We start from the raw sequence: 14,129 nt of genomic DNA, 5'->3' as shown, positions 1-14,129 counted from the left end.
GCACCTGCCCTGGTTGTGTTTGATGGGGACAGTGTAGAGGGAGCTTTACTCTGTATCTAACCCCGTGCTGTACCTGTCCTAGGAGTGTTTGGTGGCGACAGTGTAGAGGAAGCTTTACTCTGTATCTAACCTCGGGCTGTATCTGCTCTAGAAGTTTTTCTTGGCACAGTATGTGAAGTATTAGTTACATATTTCCCATTTGGGTTGTGCCTCTTCTTGATCAGCCCCTGTAATCATGATTTGGCCCAGTAAGTTGAGGTCGAGAACTTTGTATCCCTTCGGCTGCAGGCTCCATATCACCTTTGGCACTATGGGAGAGAGTTTACAGCTTTGCAGTGAAACATATCTTTGTAAAATACAATGTCCTCTTCTAAAGGCTGGAGATGTGATCTTGGTCAGAACTTCTACATCTGTTGACAGTTTTTTGTTTGCTCTGTTTAAACTGGTAACAAGTTATATCCTAGTGAGAATCCTGTATCAGGTTTGTCTGTCTGCTTTATTACACTGAGGGGTTAAGGAAACCTCTGCACTGACCTCTGTCCTGAGTGTTCTAACTGCTGCATTGATATTTCTGCTGTTTATTTTTAAGTCATGTGCTGACCCCCCTGTCCTGTTTATTGGATTCTGTGTTTTGATCTCTGTCCTGTCTATTGGGTCCTGTGTGCTGATCTCTGTCCTGTCTATTGGGTTCTGTGTGCTGACCTCTGTCCTGTGTATTGGGTTCTGTGTGCTGACCCCTCTGTCCTGTGTATTGGGCTCTGTGTGCTGATATCTGTCCTGTGTGTTGGGTTCTGTGTGCTGACCCCTCTGTCCTGTGTGTTGGGTTCTGTGTACTGACCCCTCTGCCCTGTGTATTGGGTTCTGTGTGCTGACCCCTCTGCCTTGTGTATTGGGTTCTGTGTGCTGACCCCTCTGTCCTGTGTATTGGGTTCTGTGTGCTGACCCCTCTGTCCTGTGTATTGGGTTCTGTGTGCTGACCCCTCTGTCCTGTGTATTGGGTTCTGTGTGCTGACCCTTCTGCCCTGTGTATTGGGTTCTGTGTGCTGATCCTTCTGCCCTGTGTATTGGGTACTTTGTGCTGACCCCTCTGTTCTGTGTATTTTGATGCACTGCAATGACCCATGTGCCTGGTTTCAGAGATGGAGGTGGTGAAGATTGGAGGCCCAGTCTATCGAATTGGAATGGGCGGAGGGGCAGCCTCTTCAATCCAGGTAAGGGTCAGTGTGATGTGCTAGTGAAGGGCAGTGAGCGGCAGTGGTGGGAAGTGTTGGGGAAGCAGTGAGGGACAGCAAGGGTGTGGAATGGAGAGGCAACCCCTCTTTCTCTTGTAGTTACTCTTTGTCGTCTCCTCCCTCTGCCCGCCCAGGTGCAAGGAGACAACACAACGGAGCTGGATTTCGGAGCAGTTCAGCGAGGTGATGCTGAGATGGAGCAGAAAATGAACCGAGCTCTGCGAGCCTGCATAGAGAGCCAGGACAACAACCCCATCTGTAGCATTCACGATCAGGGAGCTGGAGGCAATGGTGTGTGGGAGCCTAGAGGCTGGAGCTGAAAGTAATCACTGAATACACATTGGAACTGTAACTGGGTGTGCTGAAAACCTGGTGTTGGAAATGGGAATAAAAACACAAAATGCTGGAAAAACTCAGCAGGTCTGACAGCATCTGTGGAGAGTGAAACAGAGTTAAAGTTTTGAGTCCTTATGAGAGAACTATCAGAACTAACGAGAAGTAGAAATGCCATGAAATTTATACTGCTTAAGTGGGGTAGAGCAGGTGAAGCTGGATAGAAGGCCAGCAATAGGTGGGGGCAAAGGGCCAAAAGCACAAGTTATCATATTGTCTTCCATCCATCCCATTTCCCTCCTGGTGTTAGAAATGGGATGGGCAGAATACATTATGATAGTTTATGATATTGGGAGGAGTTTATATTCTTTAGGGATTGTGTACAGTGGGAATGAATGGGAAATGGTGTGGGTCCATTGGTGTTGCATACAATGGGAGTGAATGGGAAGGGGTTTGGGTCCATTGGGATTGTGTGCAGTGGGAGTGAATGGGAAGGCATTTGGGTCCATTGGTGTTGTGCACCATGGGAATGACTGCAAAGGGGTTTGGGCCCATTGGGATTGTGGACAATGGGAGTGAATGGGAAGGGGTTTGGATCCAATGGTATTGTGTACAATGGGAGTGAATGGGAAGGGGATTTTGTCCATTGGGATTGTATACAAAGGGAGTGAATGGGAAGGGGTTTGGGCCCATTGGGATTGTGGACAGTGGAAGTGAATGGGAAGGGGATTGTGTACAATGGGAGTGAATGGGAAGGGGTTTGGGTCCAGTGGGAAAGAATGGGAAGGGGCTTGGGTCCATTGGAATCGTGTACAATGGGAGTGAATGGGAAGGGGTTTGGATTCATTCATATTGAATGCAAATGGAGGGAATGAGAAGTGGTTTGGGTCCATTGGGATTGAGTAGAGTGGGAGTGAATGGGAAGGGGTTTGGGTCCAGTGGGAAAGAATGGGAAGGGGCTTGGGTCCATTGGAATTGTGTACAATGGGAGTGAATGGGAAGGGGTTTGGGTTCATTCGTATTGAATGGAAATGGAGGGAATGGGAAGTGGTTTGGGTCCATTGGGATTGAGTAGAGTGGGAGTGAATGGGAAGTGGTTTGGGTCCAGTGGGAAAGAATGGGAAGGGGCTTGGGTCCATTGGAATTGTGTACAATGGGAGTGAATGGGAAGGGGTTTGGGTTCATTCGTATTGAATGGAAATGGAGGGAGTGGGAAGTGGTTTGGGTCCATTGGGATTGAGTAGAGTGGGAGTGAATGGGAAGTGGTTTGGATCCCTTGGTGTTGTGTACAATGGGAGTGAATGGGAAGGGGTTTGGGTCTAGTGGTTTTGAGTGCAGTGGGAGTGAATGGGAAGGAGTTTGGGTCCATTGGGATTGAGTAGAGTGGCAGAGAATGTGTCGGGCTTTGGGTCCCTTGGTGGGAGTGAATGGGAAGGGATTTGGGTCCAATGTATATTGTGTACAATGGGAGTGAATGGGAAGGGGTTTGGGTACATTGGGATTGAGTAGACTGGGAGTCATTGGGTGGGGGTTTGGGTCTTTGGGATTTTATACAGAATGAATGGGCAGGCGTTTTGGGATACTGTTCTGGCATAGTCTATTTGAAGTGGTTATCACTCTCTATATTTCACCTGATATGTAGAGCTGATGCCTCCCTTCTGCCCTGTAGGTAACGTGTTGAAGGAGCTAAGTGAGCCAGCTGGGGCCATGATTTACACCAGCAAATTCAAGGTGGGTCTTTTTTTAATACCATATGTAGTGTTAGCTTCATCAAATCAAATGTTGGCAGCATAGGACTGAACTGTGAGTGAGATCTATGGGTTTAGATTTTGCCCCTGACTCTATTCACTGATTAGAGCACAGAAAGAGGCCTTTCAGCCCATCAAGACCATGTCAGCTCTCTGTACAGTAATCCAATCAGTCCCATTCCTCTGCTTTATCTCCGTTGCCCTGAAAGTTAATTTCATTGTCACCTCTTCCATCACCCTTGTTCAGAGTTCAGAGTCATTACTACTCACTGTATAAAGAATTTCTTTGTCACATTCCCCTGCACCTCTTGCCCAAAACCCTAAATCTGTGCTCCTTAGGCCTTGTACTATCAGCTAATGGTGTTACAATTTCCATAGAGACCGATAACTTAAAATAAAATTGAATTCCTAGTGACCAACTTAAAGGAATTAAGAACATAACATGAGAGGCACAGGAGTAGGCCATTCAGCCCTTGGAGCCCGCTCCACCATTCAGTGAGATCACGGTTGATCTTCTGCTTTAACACCATTTTCCTCATATCCCTTGATGCTTTTAATATGTAAAATTTATAGATCCCACTCTTAAATATACTCAGTGACTGAGCCTCTACTGCCCTCTGGGGCAGGGAGTTCCAAAGATTCGCCACCCTCTGAATGAAGAAATTCCTCCTCATCTCAGCCCTGAATGGCCTGCCCCTTATTTTGAGACTTTTACTGTAAAACACAGACTAAAAAGCAACAGAGATTAAAAACTATTTCATTAGGCAATTTACATGCTAAATTACAGAAAAGATCTCCCATTTAACATTTAAAATAACTGAAAATCTCTCTCCATAGTTACAGTTACTCTGTCCCTTAAGTAGACGTTCGATTATCTCGGAACCAATCCAAAGTGATTCTTAGCTTCAAAGAGCTTGCTTCTCTTCCTCTTGCTTTCCCAGCCAGATAAGTTATAATCCCCAAACTGGATTTTACCATGAGTGTTACCCTGGAGATTTCTTCCTACAGCCAAAGCTAGGCAAATCTTCCAGTCTCATTTAAATCCTCACAAATGTCTTTTCAGTCCGACCGTGAGCTCCCACCCGCATTCATGCATGCTGAACCATAGAGACTTGCTACCTCTGCCTCTCAGCTCTCTGAGACTAGCCTGTCTGTGAGATTCAGGGATATCTTAGGACAGCCTTGTAATCCGATTCTACAATAGCTCCTGATGCATTCTTCATCTTTCAAAGTCCATCTCCATGGCAAAGTGAATCACATGGGCCATGTATCCAGGTAGAAAATTAGTTATCCTTTAGACCCCAACTCTATTCTATCTTGGAGTTAAATAGACAGTTTAAAATATAACGACTTACACCCTGGCATTCTTAATACCTCAGTTAACGTTTCAAGTCTGTATGGCTCTTCAGAGCTAACGAGAAGTGGAAATGTGATGAAATTTATGCTGTTTAAGGGGGGTGGAGCAGGTGAAGCTGGATAGAAAGTCTGCGATAGGTGGAGGCTAAAGAGTGATTGACAATGATGACATGGACGCAAGACCAAAGGAGTGTTAATGGTAGTGGTAAGGGCTAAGGAAGGTGCTGATAGTGGCACAAGAAAAGAAAGCAGAATGTGTTAATAGAACAAGGGTCAGCACTCTGTGACGAACAACATGGGGCAAGTAACAGATGGCCCTTTTGGGGGTGGGGTGGGGGGAAGGGGCGGTGGTTGGGGAAAAAGGATAGAAAAAGGGATAGGAAGGGGATAAAACAATGAATAAAAATAAAAAAAGTAAATAAAAAATAAATTTTAAAAAGGGATGAAGATAGAGGAAGAGATTTCATGGTCTGAAGTTGTTGAACTCAATGTTAAATCCAGAAGGCTGTAAAGTGCCTAATCGGAAGATGAGGTGCTGTTCCTCCAGTTTGCGTTGGGCTTCACTGGAACATTGCAGCAGGCCAAGGACCGACATGTGGGCACGTGAGCAGGATGGTGTGTTGAAATGGCAAGCGACAGGAAGGTTTGGGTCATGCTTGCGGACAGATTGAAGGTCTGTCTGAAGACAAACTTCAGACCAAGAACTCTCTCCTCCATCCCTACCCCTTTTTTCATATATTCTTCAAATTTATTTTAATTTTTCATTTATTTATTTTTATTCATTATTCATTGTTTTGCCCCCCTTTTTATCCTTGTTCCCCAACCACTGACTCCTCCCCCCACCCCTCCCCCAAAAGAGCCATCTGTTACTTGTTCAAAGAACAAAGAAAAATACAGCACAGGAACAGGCCCTTCGGCCCTCCAAGCTTGCGCCGATCATATTGCCTGTCAAACTAAAACATTTTGCACTTCCGGTGTCCATATCCCTCTATTCCCATCCTATTCATGTATTTGTCAAGCTGCCTCTTAAACACCACTATCATACCTGCTTCCACAACCTCCTCTGGCAGCGAATTCCAGACACTCACTACCCTCTGCATAAAAAACTTGCCCCTCACATCTCCTCTAAAGTTTTCTCCTCTCACCTTAAATCTATGTCCCCTAGTAATTGACTCTTCCACCCTGGGAAAAAGCTTCTGACGATCTACTCTGTCCATGCCACTCATAATTTTGTAAACTTCTATCAAGTCGCCCCTCAATCTCCGTCGCTCTAGTAAGAACAATCCGAGTTTCTCCAACCTCTCCTCATAGCTAATAACCTCCAGACCAGGCAGCATCCTGGTAAACCTCCTCTGCACCCTTTCCAACGCCTCCATATCCTTCTGGTAATGTGGCGACCAGAATTGCACGCAATATTCCAAGTGTGGCCTAACCAAGGTTCTATACAGCTGCAGCATGACTTCCCGGCTTTTATACTCAATACACCTGCCGATGAAGGCAAGCATGCCATATGCCTTCCTGACTACCTTATCCACCTCCATTGCCACTTTCAGTGACCTGTGGACCTGTACACCCAGATCCCTCTGCCCGTCGATGCACTTAAGGGTTCTGCCGTTTATTGTATAATTCCTACCTGTATTAGACCTTCCAAAATGCACTACCTCGCATTTGTCCGGATTAAACTCCATCTGCCATTCCTCCGCCCAAGTCTCCAACCAATCTATATCCAGTTGTATCCTTTGACAATCCTCTTCACTATCTGCAACTCCTCCAACCTTAGTGTCGTCAGCAAACTTACTAATTAGCCCATTTACATTTTCCTTCAAATCATTTACATATACTGCAAACAGCAAAGGTCCCATTACTGATCCCTGCGGAACACCACTAGTCACAGCTCTCCATTCAGAAAAGCACCCTTCCACTGCTACCCTCTGTCTTCTATGACCAAGCCAGTTCTATATCCATCTTGCCAGCTCACCTCTGATCCCATGCGACTTTACCTTCTGTACCAGTCTGCCATGAGGGACCTTGTCAAAGGCCTTACTGAAATCCATATAGATAACATCCACTGCCCTTCCATCATTGATCATCTTTGTCACTTCCTCGAAAAACTCGATCAAGTGAGACACGACCTCCCCTTCACAAAACCGTGCTGCCTCTCACTAATACGCCCATTTGCTTCCAAATGGTAGTAAATCCTGTCACGAAGAATCTTCTCCAATAATTTCCCTACCACTGACGTAAGGCTCACCGGCCTGTAATTTCCTGGATTATCCCTGCTACCCTTCTTAAACAATGGAACAACATTGGCCACCCATAGCCAGTGAGGATACAAAGATTTCTGTCAAGGCCCGAGCAATCTCCTCCCTTGCCTCCCTCAGTACTCTGGGGTAGATCCCATCTGGCCCTGGGGACTTATCCACCTTAATATTCTTCAAGACGCCTAACACCTCTTTTTTGATCTCAACATGCTCCAGGCTATCTACAAACTCTTCCCTAGACAAATCGACCGCTAAGTCCTTCTCTTTAGTGAATACTGATGAGAAATACTCATTTAGTATCTCTCCCATTTCTTCTGGCTCCACACACAGATTCCCACCTCTGTCCCTGAGTGGGCCTACCTTTTCCCTGGCTACCCTCTTGCTTTTTACATATGTATAAAAGGCCTTGGGATTTTCCTTAATCCTGGTTGCCAATGACTTTTCATGACCCCTTTTAGCCCGCCTGACTCCTTGCTTAAGTTTCTTCCTACTTTCTTTATATTCTCCACGGGCTTCATCTGTTCCCAGCCTTCTAGCCCTTATGAATGCTTCTCTTTTCTTTTTGACTAATCTCACAATATCCTTCGTTATCCAAGGTTCCTGAAACTTGCCATACTTATCCTTCATCCTAGCAGGAACATGCCGGTCCTGAATTCTTATCAACTGACGTTTGAAAGCCCCCACATGTCAGTTGTTGATTTGCCCTCAAACATCGCCTCCAGTCTAGATTCCTCTGTTCCTGCCTAATATTGTTATAATTAGCCTTCCCCCAATTAAGCACCTTAACCCAAGGACTCCTGTTATCCTTATCCACCAGTACCTTGAAACTTACTGAATTATGGTCACTTTTCCCGAAATGCTCCCCTACTGAAACTTCAACCACCTGGCCGGGTTCATTCCCTAATACCAGGTCCAGTATTGCCCCTTCCCTGGTTGGACTATCTACATATTCTGAATATCTCTGGTCATCCATAGTTCTCTGGGCTTGTTACTCCTTCCTATCACCCTAGAGGGAACATGTTGAGCCTGTCCCCTCCCCACTTCCTTTTTGAACTCCACCCCCAACCCTGTCCCCTTCCCTCCCCTCCCCCACTGCTCTTCTGTAGATTTCCCCACAAGTAGCTGTTCCCAGTCTACCTTGGCCAGATCCTGCCTTATTTTACTAAAGTTCCCTCTCCCCAAATCCAAAACACTTTTTTTGCAACTTGTCTATTTCTTTGTTCATAACAAGCTTAAATTGTACCATGTTGTGGTCGCTATCACTAAAATGCTCCCCCACCATCACTTCAGCCACTTGTCTGGCTTCATTCCCCAGAATTAGGTCCAGCACTGCACCATCCATTGTTAGACCCTCTACATATTGACCTAAAAAGTTCTCCTGTACACATTTCAAGAAATCCATTCCATCCAAGCCCTTAACACTATGAACACTATGTCTGTCCCAATTAATGTTGGGAAAATTGAAATCACTTAATAAAATTACCCTATTGATATTGTTTTTACACACCTCTACAAACTGTGCACTTATTTGCTTCTCAATTTCCTGCTGACTATCTGGGGTTCTATAATAAACACCTAACAATGTGGCAGCCCCTTTTTTATTCCTAAGCTCTACCCACAAAGTTTCATTCGATGCCCCCTCCAAGATATCATCTCTCCTTACTGCAGTAACTGACTCCTTAACTAATAATGCAGTACCTCCTCTTTTACCCCCTCCCCTGTCTCGCCTGAAGATTCTGTATCCTGGAATGTTGAGCTGCCAATCCTGCCCTTCCCTCAACCACGTCTCAGTGATGGCAACTATATCACAACTCCACTTGTCAATCCTCACTCTTAACTCATCCGTTTTACCTGTAATACTCCTGGCATTGAAGTAGAGGCCATCCAGCCTTGCCTTACTCCCTTGAAACTTAATGCAGCTGTACTCCCTCTGACTTGATTGTTTTATTGTATTATGATGTGTTCCTATTCTGCTGACGTTCTGTGTCCCCTCCCCCTGCCGAATTAGTTTAAACTCCTCCCAACAGCACGAGCAAACCCACCCGCTAGGATGTTAGTCCCGCTCTGGTTCAGATGTAGACTGTCCTGCTTATACTGTATTCAGAAACAGTCCCAGTGATCCAGGAATCTAAAACCCTCCCTCCTGCACCAACTCTTAAGCCACATATTCATCTATGCTATTCTCCTATTTCTGATCTCACTAGCACGAGAGGTCTTGCTTTTTAGTCAACTGCCTAACTTGCTGAATTCTATCAAGACATCAATAAGACCTCAGCCCTCTTTCTACCTATGTCATTGGTACCAACATGTACCATGAGCTCTGCCTTATCATCCTACCTCTTCAGGACGTCCTGCAGCCATTTAGTGACATCCTGGACCCTGGCACCAGGGAGGCAATACACCATCCTGGAGTCACATTGACGGCCACAGTAGCGCCTATCTGTTCCCCTGACTATAGAATCCCCTATTCCTATTGCTCTTCCCTCCTGTACAGACGGGCTGCTTGTGGTGCCAGAAGCTTGGCTCTGTCTGCACTCCCTTGGAGGAACCATCAGCCTCCAAAATGGAATACTGATTTGCAAATGGGACCCCAGGGGAATCCTGAACTACCTGCCTGTTTCTCTTGGACTGCCTGGTGGTCACCCATTCCCTTCCTTCCTCAAGCCCCTTCAGCACCTCTTTAAACGTGCTATCCACGATGCTCTCAGACTCGCGGATGCGCCACAGTGTCCCCAGCCGCCGTTCCAGCTCTGAAACCCGAGCTTCCAAGAGCTACAGCTGGACACACTTCCTGCACACATGCTGGTCCTAGGCACAGGAAATGTTCCCAGCTTCCCACATGGAGCATACCATGGCGTTGAGCTCTCCTGCCACGACTTATCCCTTTAAATTAAACTTTTTAAATCAATTACTCTAGGGCCCTTCTTTCCTGATCCTCTTTGCTACAGAATATACAAACTATAAACCACAAAAAGACCTTAAACTATAAGCGTTAAAAGTAGTAAATACTTACCTGACCTTACCACTACTTACCAGTCATTCCTTTCCCTTGTAGCCTCTACTGCTGCAGCAGGGCAAGACCACTCTCTGAAGATTTAAGAAGTTAGATAGCAAAGAGCACCTCTTCCCCTATGCACCGAATTCCCACTGTACACCAAATTGCCAATACCCACACTCACTCTGGTTGTGTCTCATTCACGATGAGGTCTCTCCCCTGTTCGTGTGCAAGCACACTGTAGTGTGCTTCTAAATAGTCCCTTTCTTAAATAGAGCTGAGGTGAGCTGAGATGACTCACACTAGTTAAGCTTCAAATAGTAATCAACACCTATTCAGGCCCTGATCAGGCTTTAGGTGATCAACAGTTAACTGTCACACAGTCAGCTGAGTCAGCTACCTTACCAACCTTTTAACTAGACTACTGAACTTACAAAAATTAAAGAGAAAGACTTACCAGTTCAATTCCCACTGTGCACCAAATTTCCAATACCCACACTCAGAGTGAGTGTGTCTCACTCAGGAAGAGATCTCTCCCCTGTTCTCCTTTTATCCTCACTGTGCTCTCATCTCTCTCACTGGTATCACAGTGTCTCTCTAACCCACTCTGCCACCACCTTTTATCCCCACTGTACTCTCATCTCTCCTGCTTTTCTTGTAGTGTCTCTCTCACTCTCTCCAGTGCCCTCCTTTTATCCCCACTGTGCGATCACCTCTCTCACAGTTCTCACAATGACTCTCTCTCTCTCTCTCCCGCTGCCTTTTATACCCGATGTGCTCTCTCCTTTCCCACTGGTCTCGCAGTGACTCTCTCGCTCTCTCCACCACCCCTTTTATCCGCACTGTGCTCTTGCAGTGATTCTCTCTCTCTCTCTCTCTCTCTCTCCGCCACCTCCTTTTATACCCGCCGTGTCCTCTCCTCTCCTGCTGGTCTTGCAGTCAATCTCTCGCTATAACCACCACCTCCTTTTATCCCCGCTGTGCTCTCACCTCTCCCACTGACCTCACAGTGAATCTCTTGCTCTCTCTGCCACCTCCTTTTATCTCTACTGTGTCTCTCTCGCTCACTTTGCCATCGCCTTTTATCCCCGTTGTGCCCTCACCTCTTCAACTGGTCCCACAGTGACTCTTTTGCTCTCTCCGCCACCTCTTACCCCTGCTGTGCCGCCACCTTTTATCCCCGCTGTGCACTCACCTCTCCTGCTGGTCTTGCAGTGCCTAATTCTCTCTGTCCTGCACTGCCTTTTATCCCTGCTGTGCCTTCACCTCTCTCACTGGTCTCGCACTGACTCTCTCACTCTCTCCACAACCACCTTTTATCTCCGCTGTATGCTCACATCTCTCACTGGTCTCGAAGTGTCTGCCTCTCTCTCTCCACAACCGTCTCTTGTACCCGGTGTGTTCTCACTTCTCCCGCTGGTCTCACAGTGTCTCTCTCGCTCACTCCACCGCCTCCTTTTATCCGCACTGCACTCTCACCTCTCCTGCTGGTCTCACAGTGACTCTCTGGTCTGGCAGTGTCTCTCTTGCTCTCTCCACACCTCCTTTTATCCCCGCTGTTTTGTCAACACTCTCACTGGTCTCACAGTGTCTTTCTCACTCTCTCCACACCTCCTTTTATCCCCGCTGCACACTCGCCTCTCCCGCTGGTCTTGCAGTGACTCTCACTGACCTGGCTCTCGCCCTCTCTGCCACCTTTTTTTTCTCTTTCTAGTGCAGAAGGAAGCCATTTGGCCCATCAAGCCTGCACTGGCTCTCTGAAAGAGCATTCCAACTAGTCCCACTCCCCTGCCTGGTCAGCATAAACTTGCACTCTGTCTTTTCGGGTAGCAATCCAATTCCCTTGTGAATCCCTCGATCGAACCTGCGTCCACACCCTTTCAGGAAGTTTGTTTCAGACTACAATCTCCTTCTGCGTGAAAAAAATTTTCCTCGCATCACATTTACTCCTTTTGCCAATTGTTTTGAATCTGTGCCCTCTTGTTGTTGATGTTCTCTTGAGTGGGAACGGTTTCTCACTATTTACGCTGTCCATGTCCCTCAGGATCTTGAATATCTCTATCAAATCTACTCTCAGCCTTCTTTTCTCCAAGGAATACAATCCCAACCCCTCCAATCCATCCTCATAGTTACTGTTCTTCATCCCAGGAATCATTCTTGTGAATATATTCTGTACTCTCTCCAATGCCTTCACGTCGTTCCTCAAATATGGCACCCAGATCGGAATGCACTACTCCAGATGAGGCCTAACTCATGTCTTATCCAAGTTCGACATGTCCTCCTTACTCTTGTCCTCAATGCACCTATTAATAACTCCTAAGATATTATATGCATTATTAACAGCTCTCTCAACATGCCCTGCCATCTTTAATGACCTATATACATATACACCAAGGTCCCTCTGTTCCTGTACCTCCTTCAGAGGCTGTCCCTTTATTTTATACTGTCTCACCACATCTTTCCTGCCAAAACGAATCACCTTGCACTCTCTGCATTGAACTTCATCGGTCACTTGTCTACCCAATCCACCAACATGTTTATGCCCTTTTGAAGTTCTAGACTATACTCATCACAGTTGACAACATTTCCAAACTCCATAACATTTGCAAATTTTGATATCATGTCCTGCACACCACAGTCTAGGTCATTAATATATATCAAGAAGAGCAAAGACCCCAACACTGACCCCTGAGGAACTCCACTACAAACCTTCCTCCAATCTGAAAAACAGCCTTTATCACTAATCTCTGTTTCCTGTCATTCAGCCAACTTCTTATCCAAGTGCCTACTTTCCCTTTTATTCCATGAGCTAGAATTTTGCTCACAAGTCTGTTGTGTGGCACTGTATCAAATGCCTTTTGAAAATCCATGCACACCACATCAACAGCATTTCCCTCATCAACCTTCTCTTTTACCTTCTCAAAAAACTCCAGCAAGTTAGTTAAACATGATTTTCCCTTAAAGAATCCATGTTGCCTTTCCTTAATTACCCTGTGCTTGTCTCAGTGATTATTGATTTTATCCCATACTATAGTTTACAGAAGTTTTCCTACCTCTGAAGTCAAACTGACTGGTCTGTAGTTGCCAGCATTATCCTTGCACCCCTTTTTGACCAAGGGTGTAACATTCTCTGGCACCTCCCCTGTGTCTAAGGAAGACTGGAAGATTATCACTAGTGCCTCTGCAATTTCCATTCTCACTTCCCTCAGTACCCTTGGATGCATCTCATCCGGTCCAGGTACCTTAACTATTTTAAATAAGGATAGCCTTTCCAACACCACCTTCCTCTCAATTGTAAGTTCTTCTAGTGTACCAGTTACCTCCTCTCTCATCTCTGAATGCGTAGCAAGTCCTGCGTTTGTAAAGACAGATACAATGCACACGTTCAACACCTCCGCTATTTCTCCAGCCTTCATTTGCAAGTCCCCTTTTTTTGACCCTAATTGGCCCTACTCTTTCTTTTACCACCCTTATGTTATTTAAATGCTTATAGAAGACCTTGGGATTCCCTTTTATACAGGTCCTATCTGCCCCAGAACCAATCCCGATGCCTCAGAAATCTAAAGCCCTCCCTCTTCCATTTCTCCAGCCACCTGTTGAACTGTTCAATCTTCCTATTCTTATGTTCACAAGCACGTGGCACTGGGAGTAATCCTGAGATTACTGCTCTTGAGGTCCTGCTTTTTAATTCCCTTCCTAACTCCCTAAAATCTGTTCTCAGGACCTCATCCCTTTTCCTACTTATGTTATTGGTCTCCATGTTGCCCACAACCTTGGCTGTTCACCCTTCCCCAAAAGAAGGGTGCCTGCAGCCACTCTGTGACATCCTTGACCCTGGCACCAGGGAGACATGTCTACGGCGCAGAAACATCTGTCTGCTCCTCTAAGTATGGAATCCCCTACTACCAGAGCGCTTCCACTCTTCCTCCTCCCCTTCTGTGCAGCTAGGCCACCCATGGTGCCACAGACTTGGCTCTGAGGAAACGTCTCACTCACCAGTATCCAAACTGGAAAGTTGGTTAGAGAGGAAGATAGCCTCAGGATTCCTGCACGACCTACCTGTTTCCCTTAGGTACTCTGCCGGTCACCCATTCCCTCTTTGCCTGTGTGCTTCTTAGCTGCGAGCATGACCACCTCTCTAAACCTGCTGTCCACATAATCCTCAGCCTTGTGGATGCACCACAGTGACTCCAGCCACTGCTCA

General features: G+C 46.2%; 1 protein-coding gene across 3 annotated transcripts in view; it reads left to right on the top strand.

Moving 5' to 3' along the window:
- Nucleotides 1-14,129, top strand: part of pfas (phosphoribosylformylglycinamidine synthase) — a 112,296-nt gene that overhangs the window by 45,117 nt on the left and 53,050 nt on the right. For all 3 annotated transcript variants that reach the window (XM_078534953.1, XM_078534954.1, XM_078534955.1), the window contains exons 12-14: nucleotides 1,138-1,211; nucleotides 1,367-1,523; nucleotides 3,235-3,296. In XM_078534953.1, coding sequence (XP_078391079.1) covers nucleotides 1,138-1,211; nucleotides 1,367-1,523; nucleotides 3,235-3,296 — 293 coding nt within the window. The remainder of the gene's footprint in view (nucleotides 1-1,137; nucleotides 1,212-1,366; nucleotides 1,524-3,234; nucleotides 3,297-14,129) is intronic.

The sequence above is a fragment of the Cetorhinus maximus genome, unplaced genomic scaffold (assembly GCF_964194155.1).
Source record: "Cetorhinus maximus unplaced genomic scaffold, sCetMax3.hap1.1 HAP1_SCAFFOLD_162, whole genome shotgun sequence".
In the NCBI taxonomy this organism is placed as follows: Eukaryota; Metazoa; Chordata; class Chondrichthyes; order Lamniformes; family Cetorhinidae; genus Cetorhinus; species Cetorhinus maximus.
Note: the sequence above shows the minus strand (reverse complement) of the source record. Positions and strands in the feature narration are given on the sequence as shown.